At 43.5% G+C, this 24,085-nt stretch overlaps 1 protein-coding gene across 1 annotated transcript in view; it reads left to right on the top strand.

The window, feature by feature from the left end:
- The window catches only part of srp72 (signal recognition particle 72), a 138,156-nt gene that overhangs the window by 26,835 nt on the left and 87,236 nt on the right, over window positions 1-24,085 (top strand). Inside the window, exons 5-10 of the mRNA XM_068047482.1 lie at window positions 595-706; window positions 805-836; window positions 3,929-4,053; window positions 4,147-4,204; window positions 5,906-6,037; window positions 15,935-16,063. Of these exons, the coding sequence (XP_067903583.1) occupies window positions 595-706; window positions 805-836; window positions 3,929-4,053; window positions 4,147-4,204; window positions 5,906-6,037; window positions 15,935-16,063 (588 nt within the window). The remainder of the gene's footprint in view (window positions 1-594; window positions 707-804; window positions 837-3,928; window positions 4,054-4,146; window positions 4,205-5,905; window positions 6,038-15,934; window positions 16,064-24,085) is intronic.

Raw genomic sequence — 24,085 nt, forward strand, 5'->3', positions numbered from 1 at the left:
AGATGGGCATTTTTAAAAAGGCTATCTGTATGCACATTGCCATACTGAGGGGTGCAAATTGGGCTTGTTTGCATTCTGAATGCTTAAGTGGACTATCTTGTGTGTATGAGATTATGCTGCACACAATTTCATGTACAGTCCGATAGGTTCATCCATGCACACAGCCATTTAAAATAGAAACAGCATGGAAAACTAAACCTTTTCAATCTGTTTGCATTTTTCTAAGTTACCCAGAGCTACTCCCAAAGCTGGCCACAACAAGAGCGTAAAGAGATAAAAAGAAACCTGAGAAAACCAGAAACCTGAACAAATAAACCTCTAGAAATTCTCAGCGGTTCACTCAGTATCAGAAACAGAAGACAGTTTAACAACTGATGTTTTGAGGGAGCATCTTACCCAAGCCTCAACCCAGTTCCAGACACATTGAATTTCCAGTGATTTTCTGTTCTTAGCTATATTAGGTAGACTAATTCAACTTTGAAGGTAATGTGTGAAATTTCTAGCAAACTCAGTGCTTCAGTGTAGCAACTGAATTTAATTATTCTCCTTGTTTGTCAAAAATGAAGTGCAACTCATTTTTGTTTTATTACACAGGACGATTTGGGCTTACCCGACACCTCATATGAACTGTGTTACAATGCTGCTTGCACCTTGATTGGTGAGGGCAAGCTACTTCAGGCCATGAATAAGCTTCAGAAAGCTGAAGGTTAGTACACTAGAAAAGTCCAACAAAACACCAAACATAAATGGCAGATGTTAAATTTGAGTTTTGTATTTCTAATCATGCTTTCCGTTTTGTTTCAGAACTCTGTAGGCAATCATATTCAGAGGATACTGTGAGTATTTCAGAGAATAGTGGTCTTTTGACTGGCTAAAATAACTTGTGTGAACTTTATTGGCATTGCTTGTGTGTGAATTGAATATAAAATTTATTGGACAGAATCTCTCCTTAATTGTGGTGTAAAAGACATCTTAAGTCTTTTGTTCTTGATCAGCTCAGCTGTAAACACTCTTTACTTCATATGATTTACTTAGCAGCCCTATGCTTCCAACAGGAATGCAGGCTGGCAATTTCACACTACAGTATCGTAGACCTGTTTCTGACCTGTGCATCTATTTTATGAGGCTCCCTTATTAATAAAATAATTTTCTACTAAAGGCATTAACACCATGATCTCAACATGAAGCTCCCATGTTTAATTCCTTTTTCTGCAGAATTAGTGGATCTTGATATGGGTAGCAATTATGGTACTAAAATTGTCATCACTGCTGGATTAGGGTGGGGGTGAATCAGTGAGGGCGTCCCACTTCCAATTACTGTCCAGTGACACCTGTTATATATGTATATAATATATATACATATATAGAAAGAGTGAAAATAGATAAGTCCCCTGGGCCAGATGGGATTTATCCTAGGATTCTCTGGGAAGCCAGGGAGGAGATTGCAGAGCCGTTGTTGTTGATCTTTAAGTCGTCATTGTCGACAGGAGTAGTGCCGGAGGACTGGAGGATAGCAAATGTTGTCCCCTTGTTCAAGAAGGGGAGTAGAGACAGCCCTGGTAATTATAGACCTGTGAGCCTTACTTCGGTTGTGGGTAAAATGTTGGAAAAGGTTATAAGAGACAGGATTTATAATCATCTTGAAAAGAATAAGTTCATTTGCGATAGTCAGCACGGTTTTGTGAAAGGTAGGTCGTGCCTCACAAACCTTATTGAGTTTTTCGAGAAGGTGACCAAACAGGTGGATGAGGGTAAAGCCGTGGATGTGGTGTATATGGATTTCAGTAAGGCGTTTGATAAGGTTCCCCACGGTAGGCTATTGCAGAAAATACGGAAGTATGGGGTTGAAGGTGATTTAGAGCTTTGGATCAGAAATTGGCTAGCTGAAAGAAGACAGAGGGTGGTGGTTGATGGCAAATGTTCATCCTGGAGTTTAGTTACTAGTGGTGTACCGCAAGGTTCTGTTTTGGGGCCACTGCTGTTTGTCATTTTTATAAACGACCTGGATGAGGGTGTAGAAGGGTGGGTTAGTAAATTTGCGGATGACACGAAGGTCGGTGGAGTTGTGGATAGTGTCGAAGGGTGTTGTAGGGTACAGAGGGACATAGATAGGCTGCAGAGCTGGGCTGAGAGATGGCAAATGGAGTTTAATGCGGAGAAGTGTGAGGTGATTCACTTTGGAAGGAGTAACAGCAATGCAGAGTACTGGGCTAATGGGAAGATTCTTGGTAGTGTAGATGAGCAGAGAGATCTTGGTATCCAGGTACATAAATCCCTGAAAGTTGCTACCCAGGTTAATAGGGCTGTTAAGAAGGCATATGGTGTGTTAGCCTTTATTAGTAGGGGGATCGAGTTTCAGAGCCACGGGGTCATGATGCAGCTGTACAAAACTCTGGTGAGGCCGCACCTGGAGTATTGCGTGCAGTTCTGGTCACCGCATTATAGGAAGGATGTCGAAGCTTTGGAAAGGGTGCAGAGGAGATTTACTAGGATGTTGCCTGGTATGGAAGGAAGGTCTTACGAGGAAAGGCTGAGGGACTTGGGGTTGTTTTCGTTAGAGAGAAGGAGGAGGAGAGGTGACTTAATAGAGACATACAAGATAATCAGAGGGTTAGATAGGGTGGATAGTGAGAGTCTTTTTCCTCGGATGAGGATGGCAAACACGAGGGGACATAGCTTTAAGTTGAGGGGTGAAAGATATAGGACAGATGTCAGAGGTAGTTTCTTTACGCAGAGAGTAGTAGGGGCGTGGAACGCCCTGCCTGCAACAGTAGTAGACTCGCCAACTTTAAGGGCATTTAAGTGGTCATTGGATAGACATATGGATGTAAATGGAATAGTGTAGGTCAGATGATCGGCGCAACATCGAGGGCCGAAGGGCCTGTACTGCGCTGTAATATTCTAATTCTAATATGTGGATGTTGAATGGATCTGGTCAAGCTGTGGCCCAACTATTGATAGGTACCAGAAGGCTGTCGGTGTCCATGGGACCATATACCAACATAATTTATCACCTTCAAGAAAAGAAATTCAAAAGTTACAATAAGAAGTATGTTTAGTAGAAAACTTCGATACACAATGCGTCCAAATGGACTTCTGTGCACAATTTTCATTTTTGATGCATGCCAAATATTTGTACAATGATTCTTTTACAATGTAATCCAACTTATTACTGAGAACATTTTGGATGCTTTTTGACATTTTTCTGAGCACTTTAAAACATTTTTAATTTGTAATTTAGATCCTGATGTTTTATATTTGTTTGCAGTAGTGTGAATTCCTTTCCCAATTTGGCAAAATAGTCCTTTGCTTAGATTTCATTTTTAGTTTTACTCCTCCCCCACCCTCTTTCTTTTCACTCTTGCACACGTTGTTGCTACTCTGCAGTGCCCCATAGCCTCAGGCGATACCTCGGAATTCTTTTGTTGTAGAAAGATGCTTGACCTGAGTTAGGTGAGATTGGAAACTCACTTTCAGTGAAACACAGGGGGAGCTCATTCCTTGGCACTTCATTACAGGATGCTGATCTCTTTTTGCCTCCTTTTCTAATTCTAAAATACAGTGTTCTTGATAGCATTGTACTTGCTCCAAAATAACACAAATCTCAAAAAACTGTAATGCACCAGTTGCATTGAAAAATGTGGGAATGTTAGTACCATTGATAATGCATTTAACATTTGGTAGTATATCTGAAGTTTCAGTAGATATTACACATGGCATGGTTTACTTTAAGTTAAGCTTATTGAAACTTTTAAGAGCTTTTGTAATAATTTGGTATATACTTCCTGATTAATTTGTTGTGTGATACTTGCTTAGAATGTACTTTCTGTGAAATTGGTCAAATGCTGATTTTAATCTCAAAAAATGAATTTATTTTCCTCCTGCATTCTTGCATTTATAATCTTCTCATACTGGATATCCTTTATAGGATATAAGCGATGAGGAGATTGATGCTGAACTGGCAATAATCCATGCTCAGATGGCTTACGTTATGCAGCTCCAGGGGCGGAATGATGATGCTTTGCAACTTTACAATCAAGTGATCAAATTGAAGTAAGCAATAAAGAGAGTTGGAGGTCACAGATGTAGAACATTTCAGTGTATATTATGAGTTGGAATCATATCTACATTGTTTCTTTTCTGAAGGCCCTCGGATGTTGGACTCCTTGCTGTAACTGCCAATAACATCATCACCCTCAACAAGGTATTTTATCAGTCAATGTTCAGGCCCAGTTTACTGGAACATATGAAAGTTGATGCTTAATTATCATCAGAGTATAGAAACTTGATGAATTTGAATAGGTACATAATTACTTTTTTAACCAATTTACTCTCTTCTGAAGGTACTCCTGTAGACTGTTTCCTTGGGCTTCTTCCCAAATTTCACTCATTTAATGATTGCAGGGACATCACAGTCCTAGCCTGAATTGCCAATCCCCCAGTCCTATTTGTGCTTCAAAAGAGCTTTGGAAGGTTCTAACTAATGCATTACCAGTATTGTCACTTAGTTATTCACCCTTTGGTGAAAACGTTTTTTCCCTGTTGGTTTACTGCCTTTCTGTTTATACCAATTCATTGACTATTCTCTAGCTTTCTTTGTATGTGAGATATTGTATCCTCCTTTTCTGTAGTTAACGATCAAAGCACAGTTGTCGTTTAACAGTTCCATTGTGCCTTAAACATCTACTAAGTGTCAGCTTGGGCCTGTTGGTATATCTCAACTACCTTCCCAGCAAGGGTCTATCCATGGCCCTTTCCTCTCCCTCTACATGCTGCTCTTTGGAGGTATCTCACAAACACATGGGGTCAGCTTCCACATGTTCACTGATTACACCTATCTCTACCTCACGTTACTTCTCTTGGTCCCTCTACTGCCACTCTTTTCAGACTGCTTGTGTGACATGCAGTCTCGGGTGAGCCATAATTTCCTCCAGTTAATCACTGGAAAGCCTGAAACCATTGTCTTCTGCCCCCTCCACAAACTCTGTCTACTCGCCACCAATTCCATTCTCCTCCCCACCACGCCCCTCCCTCAACCCCCGGTCACTGAATAAGGCTGAACCAGACTGTTCAAATCCTTGGTGTCCTATTTGACCTGGAGCTGAGCTTTTGACCCCCAAATCCTATGCATACTTCCACCTGTAACAATCATGCTGCCTCCTGCTGAAGTGAAGTAGAAATTATATATCTATATACGTTTGCTTGCCTGTGGTCACTGACTTGTACTTTTAAGTGTAGCTGATTTTATTAGCTCTTAAACTGAAGTTATAAAATATTCAGGCACATCACCTCAGCAAGTGGTTTTCTCCATTTGAGCCATTTCGGCTAATCTCACTTTATTCGCTTCTCATAGCTGTTAATAATCTGCTTTTTCAAGACACTATCTAATTTTCTTTTTAAATAATTTATAGACCCTCTTTCAATAGTTAGTAACAGACGATTCCACATTCTAACCGCCATAGGTGCAAAGAGTTTTTTCTGAATCTCCCTTTTAAGGGATTTTTAAAATTACATTAAAAATGTTTAAATTAACTTGTTTGGAGTTTCCTGTGTGATCTATTAGTCCCTTAAAACCTGCTGTAAATCTGTACTTTCCCAAAAAAGACTAAACATTAAGCAACAAGGAATTACTCCCCATTTTAACTTAAATGTAGGGTATAAAGTAGTGTGCAGTATAAAGAAAATAAGAATTGTTTTCGCACTAAAGACAAACATGTTTGAGCTGATGCTTTGTGAAATTTAGTCTGAAGGTTAGACTGCCATTGTTGTGCACATTTCTGTCGTGACTCTACCCTTCACTAATTTAACACATCTTTTCTAAAAGTGACATCAGTAGCACTGTCTTTTATAGTTTTATGCTGCAACCTGAAAGCTTCTAATCCAAGTCTGAAACTGTTTCTTGTAGGACCAAAATGTGTTTGATTCAAAGAAAAAAGTAAAACTGACCAATACAGAAGGGGTGGAACATAAACTCACCCAGAAACAGCTGCAAACTGTAGAATTCAACAAGGCTTTGTTAGCCATGCATACAAATCAGGTAATGTGAAAAGCTACTGCTTTATAAATCTCCCCCCCCCACAACTGCTTGCCACCTTGACAACTTAGTAATGATTTTTTTTCAAATATTTGTCCACGTTGCAAACTAGAAATTTCTGCAGGATGATTGTTTGCTGAACTGTTGACACAACTGAGATTGTTACATGATATAAACAGCAAATGCTTGAAATATTCAGATCTGGCAACATCTGGATAGAGACGCAAAGTTAATATTTCAGGTTAATCATGTTTTATGAGAACAGGAAGGCACTAGAGATGTAACAGGTTTTAGCACGTACAGAGGCAGGGAAAGGGTAGAGGAGGAAAAGGGAAGGTTTTTGATAGAATAGAAGGCAGGAGAGATTAAATTGACAAAAGGGACGATGGTGTAAGGCAAAAGGGGTGGTAATGGGACAAGTAAAGAAACCAAAGGTGTTGGAGTTATAAATGACAACACCTGCTGTCAGAAAAATTAGGAGCAGTGCTTATGATCTGAAGTTTATAAACTTGATACAAAAGCAAAATATTACGGATGCTGGAAATCTGAAATAAAAACAAAATGCTGGAAATACACAGCAGGTCAGGCAACATCTGTGATGAGAAACAGAGTTAACATTTCAGGTTGATGACCTTTCATCAGAACTGGGAAAAGTTAGAAATCAAATAGTTTTTAGGCAAGTGAAAGGGGGGGAAGGGTTCTTTTTCAACCCTCCCTCTTTTCACTTGCTTAAAATCTATTTGATTTCTAACTTTTCCCAGTTCTGATGAAAAGTCATCAACCTGAAATCTTAAATCTCTTTCTCTCTCCACAGATACTGCCTGACCTGCTGAGTATTTCCATCATTTTCTGTTTTTATTGTTGAACTCAATATTGAGTCCAGAAGGCTGTAAAATGTCTAATTGAAAGATGAGATGCTGTTCCTCAATCTTCTGTTGAGCTTCATGAGAACAGTGCAGGAGGCTAAGGACAGAGTGCAACTGGGGCCAAGAATTAAAATGACAAAGTGACCAGAAGCTCAGGGTCATGCTTGAGGACTGAACAGAAGTGTTCTGCAAAGTGATGACCCAATATTTATTTAGACACCCCAATTTAGAGGAGACCGCATTATGAGCAGGGAATACAGTATACCAAATCGAAAGCAGTGCATGTAAATCACTCACCTGCAGGAGTGTCTGGGACCATTGACGGTGGGAAAGGGGGAGGTAAATGGGCAGCTGCACTTGCACGGGAAGATGTTGTGGGAAGGGGAGGGAGAGTTGGGGGTGATTGAAAATTGAACCAGGGTCTCTCGGAGGGAACAGTCCCTTCAGAATGGTGAGAGGAGAGGGGAATATGCGTTTGACGGTAACATCACGCTGTGGAGTTTGCAGAATTGGTGTTGCATGATTTGTTGAATGTGGAGGCTGGTGGGGTGGAAGATGAGGACAAGGGGAATGCTATCATGGCTCAGGGATGTTGGGAAGGGGTGAGAGCAGAAGTGTGGGAAATGGAATGAACACAATTGAGGGCCCTGTGAACAACAGTGGAGAGGACGCCTCAGTTGAGAGAAAAGGAAGACATATCAGAAGCACTGATTGCTTTTGCTTTAAGAGCAGTATTTTTCTTTTGTGTTTGCTACATAATACTTGTAGCTTTCAATACTTGTTGACTCTTGTCGCACAATGCCAGAACATACAAAGCTTTTTGTGTGCAGAATGTGTTCCCCACAGCATGCAGATACAACTTTATTCTTAGTGGGTAATAAAATCAAAGAACAGTACAGCACAGGAACAGGCCATTCGGCCCTCCAAGCCTGCGCCGATCTTGATGCCTGTCTAAACTAAAACCTTCTGCACTTCCGGGGACCGTATCCCTCTATTCCCATCCTATTCATGTATTTGTCAAGATGCCTCTTAAACGTCACTATCGTACCTGCTTCCACCACCTCCCCTGGTAGCAAGTTCCAGGCACTCACCACCCTCTGTGTAAAGAACTTGTCTCACACATCCCCTCTAAACTTTGCCCCTCGCACCTTAAACCTATGTCCTCTAGTAACTGAATCTTCCACCCTGGGAAAAAGCTTCTGACTATACACTCTGTCAATGCCACTCATAACTTTGTTGACCTCTGTCATGCCGCCCCTCCACCTCCGTCGTTCTAGTGAAAACAATCCGAGTTTATCCAGCCACTCCTCATAGCTAATGCCCTCCAGACCAGGCAACATCCTGGTAAACCTCTTCTGTACCCTCTCCAAAGCCTCCACGTCCTTCTGGTAGTGTGGCGACCAGAATTGCATGCAATATTCTAAGTGTGGCCTAACTAAAGTTCTGTACAGCTGCAGCATGACTTGCCATTTTTTATACTCTATGCCCCGACCGATGAAGGCAAGCATGCCGTATGCCTTCTTGACTACCTTATCCACCTGCGTTGCCACTTTCAGTGACCTGTGGACCTGTACGCCCAGATCTCTCTGCCTGTCAGTACTCCTAAGGGTTCTGCCATTTACTGTATACTTCCCACCTGTATTAGATCTCCCAAAATGCATTACCTCACATTTGTCCGGATTAAATTCCATCTGCCATTTCTCCGCCCAAGTCTCCAACCGATCTATATCCTGCTGTATCCTCTGACAATCCTCATCACTATCCGCAACTCCACCAACCTTTGTGTCGTCCGCAAACTTACTAATCAGACCAGCTACATTTTCCTCCAAATCATTTATTATAATACAAACAGCAAAGGTCCCAGCACTGATCCCTGCGGAACACCACTAGTCACATCCCTCCATTCAGAAAAGCACCCTTCCACTGCTACCCTCTGTCTTCTATGACCGAGCCAGTTCTTTGTCCATCTTACCAGCTCACCTCTGATCCCGTGTGACTTCACCTTTTGTACCAGTCTGCCATGAGGGACCTTGTCAAAGGCTTTACTGAAGTCCATATAGACAACATCCACTGCCCTTCCTTCATCAATCATCTTCATCACTTCCTCAAAAAACTCGATCAAGTTAGTGAGACACGACCTCCCCTTCACAAAACCATGCTGCCTCTCGCTAATAAGTCCATTTGTTTCCAAATGGGAGTAAATCCTGTCCCGAAGAATCCTCTCTAATAGTTTCCCTACCACTGACGTAAGGCTCACCGGGCTATCATTTCCTGGATTATCCATGCCACCCTTCTTAAACAAAGTAACAACGTTGGCTATTCTCCAGTCCTCTGGGACCTCACCTGTAGCCAATGAGGATACAAAGATTTCTGTCAAGGCCCCAGAAATTTCTTCCCTTGCCTCCCTCAGTATTATAGGGTAGATCCCATCAGGCTCTTGGGACTTATCTACCTTAATGCTTTGCAAGACGCCCAACACCACCACCTTTTTGATAACGACATGACCCAGACTATCTACACTCCCTTCCCTAGCGAATATTTATTGCCCTTTTCTGTAATGACACTACAACCGGGCCATTTACCCAATTTTGAAAGTGAAAATTGAAGAGTAGGAATATATGTAAGTGGAAGAGGTCATTTATTTGACCAGCTACCAGTATGCAGGAGCGTTCTGGATTGCTATCCATCATGTAGGTTGGTAGCGTTTTCATTGCTGGATACACAATGACTGTTGTGTGAATAGAAATGGCATGTTTTGGCTTACAACAAGAAACATGGCACAGAAAGCACTTCAAAGTATTGTTACAAAGATAATTTTGTGCACTTTAAGGACATTGGTGCTTGTGGTTTATGGGCTTTTCACCTTTCTGAAGACAATTTAATAAAAATATTTTGAACCAAACTCTCAGGAATAGTTTCAAACCTGTAATCTTTAGATGTCTTGCATCATGCAAGCGATTACATAGAAACATAGAAAAATAGGAGCAGGAGTAGGCCGTTCGGCCCTTTGAGTTTGCTCTGCCATTCAATACAACCATGGCTGATCATCCAAACTCAGTAACCTGTTCCTGCTTTCTCCCCGTATCTTTTGATCCCATTAGCCCTAAGAACTATATCTAACTCTTTCTTGAATATATTTAATGATTTGGCCTCAACTGCTTTCCGTGGTAGAGAATTCCACAGGTTCACCACTCTGGGTGAAGAAATCTTTCCTCATCTCAGTCCTAAATGGCTTACCCCTTATCCTTAGACTGTGACCCCTGGTCCTGGACTCCCCCGCCATGGGGAACATCCTTCCTGCATCTAGTCTGTCTCGTCCTGTTAGAATTTTGTAGGTTTCTATGAGATCCCCTCTCATTCTTCTAAACTCTAGCGAATACAAGCCTAATCGACCCAATCTCTCTTCATACGTCAGTCCTGCCATCCCAGGAATCTGTCTGGTGAACCTTCGCTGCATTCCCTCCATAGCAAGAACATCCTTCCTCAGATAAGGAGACCAAAACTGCACACAATACTCCAGGTGTGGTCTCACCAAGGCCTTGTATAACTGCAGCAAGACATCCCTGCTCCTGTACTCGAATCCTCTCGCTATGAAGGCCAACATACCATTTGCCTTCTTAACTGCCTGCTGCACCTGCATGCTTACTTTCAACAACTGGTGCACAAGGGCATCCAGGTCTCACTGCACCTCCCCCTTTCCCAATCTATCACCATTCAGATAATCTGCCTTTCTGTTTTTGCCACCAAAGTGGATAACCTCACATTTATCCATATTATACTGCATCTGCCATGTATTTGCTCACTCACTCAACCTGTCCAAATCACACTGGAGCTTCTCTGCATCCTCCGCACAGCTCACACTCCCACCCAGCTTTGTGTCGTCTGCAAACTTGGATATATTACATTTAATTCCCTCATCTATGTCATTAATATATATTGTGAATAGCTGGGGTCCTAGCACTGATCCCTGCGGTACCCCACTAGTCACTACCTGCCACTTGGAAAAAGACCCGTTTATTCCTACTCTTTGTTTCCTGTCTGCCAACCAATTCCTGTCTGCCAACATGTCAGTACCTTACCCCCAATCCCATGTGCTTTAATTTTGCAAGCTAATCTCTTATGTGGGACCTTATCGAAAGCCTTCTGAAAGTCCAAATACACTGCATCCACTGGTTCTCCCTTATCTATTCTACTTGTTACATCCTCAAAAAATTCCAGTCGATTTCCCTTTCGTAAATCCATGTTGACTTTGTCCGATCCTGTCATTGTTTTCCAAGTGCTCTGCTATTACATCTTTTATAATGGACTCTAGCATTTTCCCCACTACTGATGTCAGGCTAACCGGTCTATAATTCCCTGTTTTCTCTCTACCTCCTTTTTTAAATAGTGGGGTTACATTAGCTGCCCTCCAATTCTTTGGACTGTTCCAGAGTCTATAGAATTTTGAAAAATGACCAATGCATCTAATATTTCTAGGGCCACTTACTTAAGGGATGTAGATTATCAGGCCCTGGAAATTTATTGGCCTTCAATCCCATCAATTTCCCTAACACCATTTCCCTACTAATACTGATTGCATACAGTTCCTCCTCCTCATTAGACCCTATGTTCCCCAACATTTCTGGGAGGTAATTTGTGTCCTCCTTTGTGAAGACAACCAAAGTATGTAGTTAATTGGCCTGCCATTTCTTTGTTCCCCATTATAAATTCCCCCGTTTCTGACTGTAAGGGACCCACATTTGTCTTCACTAATCTTTTTCTCTTCACATATCTATAGAAGCTTTTACAGTCAGTTTTTATATTCTCTGCAAGCTTACTCTCATACTCTATTTTCCCCTTCTTAATCAATCCCTTTGTCCTCCTTTGCTGAATTCTAAACTGCACCCAATCCTCAGGTTTGCTGCTTGTTTTGGCCATTTTATATTTCTCCTCCTTGGATCTAATACTATCCCTAATTTCTTTTGTAAGCCACGGTTGAGCCATCCTTCCTGTTTTTTGCGCCAGACAGGAATGAACAATTGTTGTAATTCATCCATGCGCTCTTTAAATGCTACCCATTGCCTGTCCGCTGTCAACCCTTTAAGTAACGTTCCCCAATCTATCATTGCCAACTCGCACCTCATGCCTTCATAGTTTCCTTTATTTAGATTCAGGACCCTAGTCTCAGAATCAACTCTGTCACTCTCCATCTTAATGAAGAACTCTATCATGTTATGGTTGCGCTTCCCCAAGGGACCCCGCACAACAAGATCGTTAACTAATTCTTTCTCATTGCACAATACCCAGTCTAGGATGGCCTGTTCTCTAGTTGGTTCCTCAACATATTGGTCCAAAAAACCATCACGTACACTTTCCAGGAATTCCTCCTCTACAGTATTATTGTTAATTAGGTTTACCCAATCTATATGTAGATTAAAATCACCCATAATTACAGTTGCACCCTTATTGCATGCGTCTCTAATTTCCTGTTTAATGCCATCCTCTACATCACCACTCGACACCATCCAGGACAAAGCAGACCGCTTGATTGGCACCCCATCTACAAACATTCACTCCCTCCACCACCGACGCACAGGGGCAGCAGTGTGTACCATCTACAAGATGCACTGCAGCAATGCACCAAGGCTGCTTAGACAGCACCTTCCAAACCCACAACCTCTACCAACTAGAAGGACAAGGGCAGCAAATACATGGGAACACCACCACCTGCAAGTTCCCCTCCACATCTCACACCATCCTGACTTGTCTTTTTAGCATTCTTAGTCATCTTAGCATTATTTCGCACTATGGCCCTATTTGTTTCTTGCCCTTGATTTCTATGCCTTCCACTTTTGCCTTTTTGTTTCCTGTCGTTCATTTCTATCCTTGTTTCCTCCTCCTCAGTCTCCTCGCTCAGGTTCCCATCCCCCTGCCACTCTAGTTTAAATCCTCCCCAACAGCACTAGCAAACGCCCCTGCGAGGATATCAGTTCCGTTTCTGCCTGGGTGTAACCCATCCCGCTTGTACAGGTCCCACCTTCCCCAGAACTGGTTCCGATATCCCAGGAATCTAAATCCCTCCCTCCTGCACCATTTCTCCAGCCACACTTTCATCTGGTCTGTTCTCCTGTTGCTATACTTACTAACAAGTGGCACAGGAAGCAGTCCTGAGCTTACTACCTCCTTAAGCAAGGAGTCAGGAGGGCTAAAAGGTGTTATGAGAAGTCATTGGCAAACAGGATTAAGGAAAATCCAAAGGCTTTTTATACGTATATAAAGAGCAAGAAGGTAACCAGGGAAAGGGTTGGCCCACTCAAGGACAGAGAAGGGAATCTATGTGTGGAGCCAGAGGAAATGGGCGAGGTACTAAATGAGTATTTTGCATCAGTATTCACCAAGGAGAAGGACTTGGTGGATGATGAGCCTAGGGAAGGGACTGTAGATAGTCTCAGTCATCTCCTTATCAAAAAGGAGGTGGTGTTGGGTGTCTTGCAAAGCATTAAGGTAGATAAGTCCCCAGGGCCTGATGAGATCTACATCAGAATACTGAGGGAGGCAAGGGAGGAAATTGCTGGGGCCTTGACAGAAATCTTTGCATTCTCATTGGCTACAGGTGAGGTCCCAGAGGACTGGAGAATAACCAATGTTGTTCCTTTGTTTAAGAAGGGTAGCAAGGATAATCCAGGAAATTATAGGCCGGTGAGCCTTACGTCAGTGGTCGGGAAATTATTAGAGAGGATTCTTCGGGACAGGATTTACTCCCATTTGGAAACAAATGGACTTATTAGCGAGAGGCAGCATGGTTTTGTGAAGGGGAGGTCGTGTCTCACTAATTTTATTGAGTTTTTTGAGGAAGTGACGAAGATGATTGATGAAGGAAGGGCAGTGGATGTTATCTCTATGGACTTCAGTAAAGCCTTTGACAAGGTCCCTCATGGCAGACTGGTACAAAAGGTGAAGTCACACGGGATCAGAGGTGAGCTGGCAAGATGGATACAGAACTGGCTCGGTCATAGAAGACAGAGGGTAGCAGTGGAAGGGTGCTTTTCTGAATGGAGGGATGTGACTAGTGGTGTTCCGCAGGGATCAGTGCTGGGCCCTTTGCTGTTTGTAGTATATATAAATGATTTGGAGGAAAATGTAACTGGTCTGATTAGTAAGTTTGCGGACGACACAAAGGTTGGTGGAGTTGCGGACAGTGATGAGGATTGTCAGAGGATACAGCAGGATATAGATCGGTTGGAGACTTGGGCAGAGAAATGGCAGATGGAGATTAATCCGGACACATGTGAGGTAATGCATTTTGGAAGGTCTAATGCAGGTGGGAAGTATACAGTAAATGGCAGAACCCTTAGGAGTATTGACAGGCAGAGAGATCTGGGCATACAGGTCCACAGGTCACTGAAAGTGGCAACGCAGGTGGATAAGGTAGTCAAGAAGGCATACGGCATGCTTGCCTTCATCGGTCGGGGCATAGAGTATAAAAATTGGCAAGTCATGCTGCAGCTGTACAGAACTTTAGTTAGGCCACACTTAGAATATTGCATGCAATTCTGGTCGCCATACTACCAGAAGGACGTGGAGGCTTTGGAGAGGGTACAGAAGAGGTTTACCAGGATGTTGCCTGGTCTGGAGGGCATTAGCTATGAGGAGAGGTTGGATAAACTTGGATTGTTTTCACTGGAATGACGGAGGTGGCGGGGCGACATGATAGATGTTTACAAAGTTATAAGCGGCATGGACAGAGTGGATAGTCAGAAGATTTTTCCCAGGGTGGAAGAGTCAGTTACTAGGGGACATAGGTTTAAGGTGAGAGGAGCAAAGTTTAGAGGGGATGTGAGAGGCAAGTTCTTTACACAGAGGGTGGTGAGTGCCTGGAACTTGTTGCCGGGGGAGGTGGTGGAAGCAGGTACCATAGAGACGTTTAAGAGGCATCTTGGCAAATACATGAATAGGATGGGAATAGAGGGATACGCACCCCGTAAGTGCAGAAGGTTTTAGTTTAGGCAGGCATCAAGATCAGCACAGGCTTGGAGGGCCGAATGGCCTGTTCCTGTGCTGCATTGTTCTTTGTTCCCTTCCTGCAGCCGTTGGGATTTTACCAGCTTGTGGGGGGTGGGGGCCTCTGCGATACAGGGAAGATGCCTTGGAAAATGAGGCACCCTCCCTGTGGGCTTGGTCGTGGTTGGGGGTGGGGTCCCTCCTTTGTGAGCAATTTGTGGCCCATGGAAGAACCCCCCACCTTCCGCCCCCTCCCTTGCCCACCACAGCACGCTCTGGGACCCTGTTTCCCCCCCTTCTGACTGGCCCAGCCTCACCACCTCGGGCCTGGGGTTCCAACATTGGGCCTGGTTCTGTGGCCTCTGCAGTACCGGCAGTGACGACCTCTCCTGGTGGTCACTGCTGATCCTGTTGAGCTGCTGGTCTTGTGATCGGCCGGCAGCTCTTGGGGACAGGATCCCCGTCCCTATTAAGTGTTGAAAGGAATGGGTATCCCACCTCCTTAAACGTGGACCCTAAAAGACCAGACGATCACTCCAGGGGTAAGAAAAAAATTCAGAGGCGGTATTCCCCCCCACCGTGAGTCCTGCCTCCTGCATAAAATCCAGCACCTGGTGTGTGGAACTCTGTGTGCATACTGATATCAAGGGTGCGATGCGTTCTCCATCCCTGGGCCTGATCTTAAGTCGGGGAACACTGGGGGAATGTCCAGGTTTTTCGCATTGGGGGGAGGGGGAAATTGTTTTTGTTTACTAATTTCTCATCAAAACAAAATCCAGGATTTTAATGATCCCTATGTGTAATATGCTGACAGTGACACTAATAATCGCTCAAATCAACCATAGAATTATTAATTGTCCATAAGATGTTTGCAAGATGTCACTTATCAGCTTCACGGAACATGTGCTGTTGGAGTCTTCATCATGCTTGCCACTGTTGGGTAAAAAAGGACACAGAATAAAACTACCTTCATAATTATCACAAATTTTTTTAAAGTGGGCATATCGCTGTGATATATTTTGGCAATAAATATTATGCATTTTTTTGTGCTTAGGCTGATCATTGTCGAAAGCTAACATTAGGTTTGCAGAAACAAAACCCAGAGAATCCACTACCAGTACTAATTCAGGCAGCACAACAGTGCCGAGAAAAACAGCATACCAAGGCTGTTCAGCTCCTGGAGGTAAGCCAGTTTGGATAAATAGAACATAATTAACCTTGACTTAGCATTGACTCCATCAAACCTATGGTGTTATTGCTTTTATAAATTGAGTGTCTTTGCCTTACAAATGCCCATCCTTGCATCCAATGTGGATTTTACATACTGAGAGTCACTGAAAGAAGGTTGGCTGTTTGTTTAGCTCATTGCTGTTTGTGGATCATTGCTGTGCTGTAGCTGCCATTGTTGCCTACTGAACAGTAGGGACTGTAATTAAAACACTGCACTGTGTATGAAAAGCTTTGGGATGTTTATAAAAGAAGTAATAAGCTGCTATCTCATGGCTTTCTTGTGGAATCTGATCTGCTTAAATGGTGATGAGTGAAACTGCTCACAATATATGCAGCGAAGTTCTGTAACATTTACCAATGCAGCATGTGTTGATAAAAATGATTATTGCTCCGCAGGTTTCTTAAGCTCAAGTAAAACTCCTGTAGCAAAGCTTGCATGGTGGTTTAGGCTTGGGTACTTCAAAAAAGCATACATTGCTAAATTTCAAAATATGCCACTTTGACTTTCCAGGAAAATCAGAGGTTTGTAAAATTTAATCGTACTCCAATACAATGAACCACTAAGTAGAAGCAGTTTTGTTTTGGCTGCCAGTGCCATGAAATCTGCCTCATTTATAGTGCCTGCCAACTCTACAGCTGCAGAAAATAATCAGTTTCATCCCAGCTGAGATCATTTAACTCAACACAGTCCAGATCAAATCTCAGACCTGTAATCTGGATGATTCAGGACTGCAGTTTGATGATCCATCAGGACACTGAGCCTTAAACGAACCATACTTGCTTAATTCAAAGAGCATCTACTAGTGCAAAAATCTAATCATAAATATTATAATGAATTTCAAAAATAAACAAAGGCACTGTACAGAACAAGAAGAATATCTCTTAATTCATAGTCGTCTTGGTCTTGTCCACAAAATTTATTCAGGGCCATTTGGAAAGTACAGGGCTAGATATGACCCTTTCAATGTCCTTATTTTATTTGTTCAAGGGCAGCATATTGCCTGTTCCTACTTCCCCTTGTGCAGGTGTTGGTGAGCTGACGCCTTAAATTACTGCAGTTCATGTGGCGAAGGTACAGGCACCGTGCTGTTACGGACGGAGTTCCAGGATTCTGATCCAGCGACAGTGAAGGAACGTGATATATTTCCAAGTCAAGATAATGTGTGACTTGGAGAGGAACTTGCAAGTGGTGGTGTTCCCATGCATCTACTGCTTTTATCCTTATTGGTGGTGGAGGTACTGTGGAAGAAGCCTTGTCGAGTTGCTTCAGTGCATCTCACAGATGGTATACATTGCTGCCATTGTGCACTGGTGGTGGGACTGAATGCTTAATTTGGTGGATGGATGCCAATCAAGCAGGCTGCTTCGTCCTGGATAGTGTTGAGGCTCTTGCATGTTGCTGGAGCAGCACTCGTCCCGGGAATTGGAGTGTATTCCTTCATGCTGCTGTCTTGTGCCTTGGAAAGGCTTTGGGGAGTCAGGAGGTGAGTCACTCGCTGCAGAATATCCAGCCCCTCACCTCCTCTTTTAGCCATAGTATTTATGTGGTTTGTCTAGTTAAGTTTCTGGTCAGTGCTGACCCCCCAGGATGATGTTGGTGAGGGATTCAGCAATGGTAATGCCATTGAATGTCAAAGGAAGGTGGTTAGACTCTGTCTTATTGGTGATAGTCATTCCCTGGTCCTTGTATGGCACGAATGTAACTTGCCACTTACCAGCCCAAGCCTCAACATTGTCCAGGTCCCGCTGCATGCGGGCACAGACTGCTTCATCGGAGGAGATGCGAATGGAACTGAACACTGTAATCATCAGCAAATATCCCCACTTCTGACCTTATGATTGAGGGAAGGCCATTGATGAAGCAGCTGAAGATGGTTGGGCTGAGTGCAGTACCCTGAGGAACATCTGCAGCAACGTCCTGGGGCTGAAATGATTGGCCTTCAACAACCATTACCATCTTCCTTTGTGCTGGGTATGCTTCTACAAACGCATAAAAAGGAAAAGAGAAAAAAGTGAGCATTGGTCCTTTAGAGGATAAGACTGCAGAATTGATAATGGGAAACGAGGAAATGGCAGAAGCTTTGAACAAGTATTTTGTATCTGTCTTTACAGTAGAAGACACAAAAAGCATCCCAAGAATGGTAGACAATCAGGAGGCAAAAGGGAGAGAGGAACTTAAAACTATCACTAGAGAAAAAGTAATGGGAATATTAATTGGACTAAAGACTGACAAGTCCCCTGGAAGGAAGTGGCTGCATTGGTTGTAATCTTCCAAAATTCTCTAGTTTCTGGCAAGTTCCCAGTGGGTTGGAAAACTGCAAACATAACAACTCTGTTCAAGAAAGGAGGGAGACAGAAAGCAGGAGACTATAGGCCAGTTAGCCTAACAGCTGTCATTGGGAAAATGCTAGAATCCATTATTAAAGAGGTAGTAGCAGGGCATTTAGAAAATCACAATACAATCAGGCAGAGTCAACATGGTTTTGTGAAAGGGAAATGGTGTTTGACAAATTTATTAGAGTTCTTTGAGGATGTAACAAGCAGGGTGGATAAAGGGGAACCAGTAGATGTAGTGTATTTGGATTTCCAAAAGGCATTCGATAAGGTGCCACATAAAAGGTTACACAAGATAAAAGCTCATGGTGTTGTGGGGTGATAGATTAGCATGGATAGAGGGCTGGCTAAATAACAGGAAACAGAGTCGGGATAAATGGGGCATTTTCAGGGTGGCAAACTGTAACTGGTGGAGTGCCACAGGGATCAGTGCTGGGGCCTCAACTATTTACAATTTATATTAATGACTTGGATGAAGGGGCTGACTGTATTGTAGCCATATTTGCTGCTGATATGAAGATAGGCAGGAAAGCAAGTTGTGAGGAAGGTACAAAGAGTCTGCAAAGGGATATAGATAGGTTGAGTGAGTGGGCAGAAATTTGGCAGATGGAGTATAATGTGGGAAAATGTCCACTTTAGTGGGAATAATAGAAAAGCAGAATATTTTTAAATGGAGAGGGAATGCAGAACGTGTGGTACAGAGGGACCTGGGTGTCCTTGTACATGAATCCCAAAATGTCAGCACGCGGGTACAGCAAGTAATTAGGAAGGCAAATCGAATTATTGCAAGGAGAATGGACTATAAAAGTAGGGAAGTCTTGCTACAACTGTACAGGGGATTGGTGAGACCGCATCTAGAGTACTAAGTACAGTTTTGGTCACCTTATTTACGGAGGAACATACTTGCATCTGAAGCAGTTCAGAGAAGGTTCACCAGGTTGATTTCTGGGATGAGCAGTTTGTCTTATGGGGAAAGGTTGAGCAGGTTGGGCCTGTACTCATTGGAGTTTAGAAGAATGAGAGGTGATCTTATTGAAACGTATAAGATTCTGAGGGGGCTTGACAGGGTAGATTCTGAGGGGATGTTCCCCCTCATGGAGGAATCTAAAACTAGGGGCACAGTCTCAAATTAAGGGGTCTCCCATTTAAGACGGGGTTAAGGAGGAATTTCTTCGTTCTGGGGGTCGTTAGTGTTGAGAATTCTCTTCCCCAGTGAGCAGTGGAGGCTGGGTCATTGAATATATTCAAGGCTGAGTTAGACAGATTTTTGATCCACAAGGGAGTCAAGCGTTATGGGGGGCACGCAGGAAAGTGAAGTCCGGGACAAAACTGAGTCTGAGCAGTGAGCAAGTGACGTCACTATGACGTCATCGCACATGCGCTACAGCTTCTTGCAGATTCGGTGTCAGGAAGGTAAGTAAACGGATGGTCGGGTCGGGCTCGGGTCCGCTGTGGTTCGGGTTAGGTTCTTTTTCCCAACCTAAAGCAGGCCTCTAACTAGCTATGGAAAGTTTTCTCCTGATTTCCATTGACTCCAGTTTTGCTAGGGCTCCTTGATGCCACACTCTGTCAAATGCCGCCTTGATGTCAAGGGCGTTCGCTCTCACCTCACCTCTGGAATTCAGCTCTTGTGTCCATGCTTGGACCAAGGCTGGAATGAGTTATTTAGCCAAGTGGTCCTGGCGGAACCCAAACAGGGTATCAGTGAGCAGATTATTGGTGAGTCAGTGCTGCTTGATAGCACTGTCAATGAGCCAGTCCACAACTTTGCTAATGATTGAGAGTGGATTAATGGAGCAGTAATGGGCTGGGTTGGACTTGTCCTGCTTTTTGGGGATAGGATATAACTGGACTATTTTCCATATTGTGTACATGCCAGTACTGTAGCTGTAGTGCAGCTAGTTCTGGAGCACAAGTCTTTAGTACTGTAGCTGGAACGTTGTCGGGGCCCAGAGCATTTATTTTATGCTTATAGCATTTATTGTATTCTGTGCGCTCAGCCGTTTCTTGCTATCATGTGGAGTGAATCGAATTGGCTTAAGATTGGTATCTGTGATGATAGGGACCTCAAGAGGAAGCAGAGGTGGATCATCCACTCAGCACTTCTGGCTGAAGATATTTGGAAATCTTCAGCCTTGTCTTTTGAACTCACGAGCTGGGCTTTGTCATCATTGAGGATGGGGATGTTCATGGAGCCTCCTCCTCTCGTTAGTTTTAGTTGTCCACCACTATTCATGACTGGATGTGATAAGAATGTAGAGCTTTGTGATCCATTGGTTGTGGGATTGCTTAGCTCTATCACAAGGATGTTGCTGGTTTGGAGGGCTTGAGTTATAAAGAGAGATTGGATAGGCTGGGTCTGTTTTCCCTGGAGCAAAGGAGGCTGAAAGGGGACATGATAGAGGTATGTAAAATTATGAGAGGCATAGATAGGGTAGATAGCCAAAGTCTGTTTCCCCTGGTAGGAGTGACTAAAACTAGAGGGCATAGATTTAAGGTGAGAGGGAGGAGGTTTAAAGGGGTAAATTTTTCACACAAAGGATAGTGGGTATCTGGAATGAGCTGCCAGAGGAGGTGGTGGAGGCAGGAACAGTAGCGACATTTAAGAGGCATCTGGACAGGTACTTGAATGCGCAAGGCATAGAGGGATATGGAAACAATGCAAGCAGGTGGTATTAGTATAGATAGGCATTATGGTTGGCATGGACGCGGTGGGCCGAAGGGCCTGTTTCTATGCTGTACGACTCTATGACTCTATAGCATGCTGCTTCTATTAAGCAAGTGTTAGCCTCTGTTACAGCTTCTTATCTCATTTTTAAGTACGCCTGGTGCTGCTCCTGGCATGCTCATTCCTCATTGAACCATGGTTGACCCCTGCCTTGATGGTAACGATGGAGTGAGAAATATGCCAGGCCATGAGGTTACATATTGTGGTTGATTACCATTCTGAGCTGATGGCCCTCAGCACTTCATGATCCAGAGAACAATCCAGAGTATGAATGATTAACTGGAGGAAAGCCAACTTTAGTGGTGTAAGAATGGATCTGACCCAGATAAATTGGAATCACAGGTTGGCAGGCAAAACTATAACTGAAAAATAGACTGCTTTTAAAGAGGAGAGAGTTTGAGCAAATTAACGTATATTCTGACGAAGGGGAAAGATAGAGCAAACAAATCCAGAGCTTCTCGGATGACAAAAGGGATAGCGATTAAGATGAAGAAGAAAAAGTGTGATTATGACAGACGTCAGTTGGATAGTACAAACGAGAACCAGGCTGAAGGTTCAGAAAGGAATTGAAAAAGCAAATAAGAGAAGCAGAGAGAGAGAGTATGAGTAGAGACTAGCAGCTAGCATAAAAAGGAATCCGAAAGTCTTCTGTCAGCATATAAATAGTAAAAAGATGGTAAAAGGAAGAGTGGGGCAGGTTAGGGACCAAAAAGGGGATTTACACATGGAGGCAGGGGGCATGGCTACGGTATTAAGTGAATACTTGGCATCTGTCTTTACCAAGGGAGATGATGCTGTGCTGGTCATGGTGAAAGAGGAGGCAGTTGAGACACTTGAAGAGTCTAAAATTGATAAGGAGGTATTGGATAGCCTGTCTGTACTTAAAGTTGATAAGGCGCCAGGACCGGATGAGATGTATCCAAGGATACTGAGGGAAGTGAAAGTGGAAATTATGGAGGCACTGAAGTGATTAATGACTTTAACCGGGGAGTGGAGGTAGAGCGGACCCGGAGGGTCGGAGCATCGGAGCTGTGAGGATAAATAACTTACCTCGGGGATTTCGCGGCCTAGTCAATGGGGAGCGGAGGGAGAGAGGACCCGGAGGCGTGGAGCATCGGAGCTGTGAGTATAAATAACTTACCACGGGGATTTCGCAGTCTAGTCACCGGGGAGCAGAGGTAGAGCGGACCCGGAGGGGCGGAGCTGCTTTCACTGCTTCAGTGGTCCAACTGAAACTGAGAAAAATCTGAAAAAAGTGACGTCGCAGGAAAACTAGTAGGGAATCTGCACTGAATTTGAAAAACTAATTTGAAAAATTTGATAAACTAATTAAAGTAAAGTAGAGATGGCAGGGCTGGTGATGTGCCATAACTGCATGATGTGGGAGCTGTTAGATCCCATTGTGAGCCACAGTGACCACATCTGCAGCAAGTGCTTGCAGCTCGAAGAACTTCGGCTCCAAGTTGATGGGCTGGAGTCCGAGCTTCAGACACTACGGCACATCAGGGAGAGGCAGAGGTTCCTGGACACTGTGCTTAAGGCAGTCACACTCCGTAGATTAAGTATCTCAAATTCGGCCAGTGGTCAGGGACAGGAGGGTGTGACTGCAAGTGAGGCAGATAGAGGGATCCTGAATTCAGCAATGGAGGAGCCTCAGCTCTTGACCCTGTCTAACAGGTACAAGCTACTTGCTCCCTGTGTGGATGAGGAAAAGGACTGTATGGAGGATGAGCAAACTGACCAATGCACCATGGTACAGGAGGCCATTCAAGCGGAGGGAGCAAAAAGAAAAGTGGTAGTGGTCGGGGATTCCATAATTAGGGGAACTGATAGCATCCTTTGTAAGCAGGACCGAGAGTCCCGCATGGTATGTTGCCTACCCGGTGCCAGGGTGAGGGACATCTCTAACAGGCTTGAAAGGATATTGGGGAGGGAGGGGGATACAGTTTCAAAAACAAGTAACAGGGCAGAGAGAGTAAAGAAACAGTCAGGAACCCTACTTCCGGAACTGCAGGTAATGGCAAAATTGCAAGAAGAGAGAAATAATAAACAGGCGAATAAAACATCAGTGCTGAGGGACAGGTTAGGGGGTATAGCCAAATAAGAGTTCTGTATACAAATGTAAGGAGTAAACTAGATGAGCTGCAGGCGCAAATTCAAATGGAAGATTATGATGTGGTGGCCATTGTGGAGACATGGCTACAGGATGGTCAGGACTGGGAACTAAATATACCTGGTTATAAAGTTTACAGGAGGGACAGGGAAAATGGCAGAGGGGGTGGAGTAACCTTACTGATTAGAAATAATATCACCTCATTGGTGAGGGAGGATGTAATGAGGGGAAAGCATCCAGTGGAGACCTTATGGGTGGAACTGAGGAACAGAAAAAGATCTAAAACTGTAACAGGGGTTGTGTATAGACCCCCGGTAGCAGTTCTAAGGTGTTAGATTGTATAAATGCACAAATTAGGCAAGTGTGTAACAAAGGCAGAGTAGTATTAATGGGGGATTTTAATTTTCACATAGATTGGGAGAGGCAGACTAGCACCTGTCAGAAAGGTAGTGAATTTCTGGAATGTGTCCGGGATAGTTTCCTACAGCAATATGTCCTAGATGTAACAAGGGGACAGGAAATATTAGATTTAGTTATGAGTAATGAGCCAAATTTAATGCGTTAACATTCATCAAATAGTGATCACAACATGATTGAATTCAAGGTAGCGTTTGAAAGTGGAAAGCACGAATCAGCTACTAGAATTTTAGACTTGGGTAAGACTGACTTTAACGGGATGAGACAGAGACTGTCCACGGTAAACTGGGAAAATCTGATAATGGGTCAAACGACTGAAGAACAGTGGAGAATATTTAAAGAAACGTTTAACGAAATACAGAGCGAGTATATACCCCTGAGAG

The sequence above is a fragment of the Heterodontus francisci genome, chromosome 1 (genome assembly GCF_036365525.1).
Source record: "Heterodontus francisci isolate sHetFra1 chromosome 1, sHetFra1.hap1, whole genome shotgun sequence".
In the NCBI taxonomy this organism is placed as follows: domain Eukaryota; kingdom Metazoa; phylum Chordata; class Chondrichthyes; order Heterodontiformes; family Heterodontidae; genus Heterodontus; species Heterodontus francisci.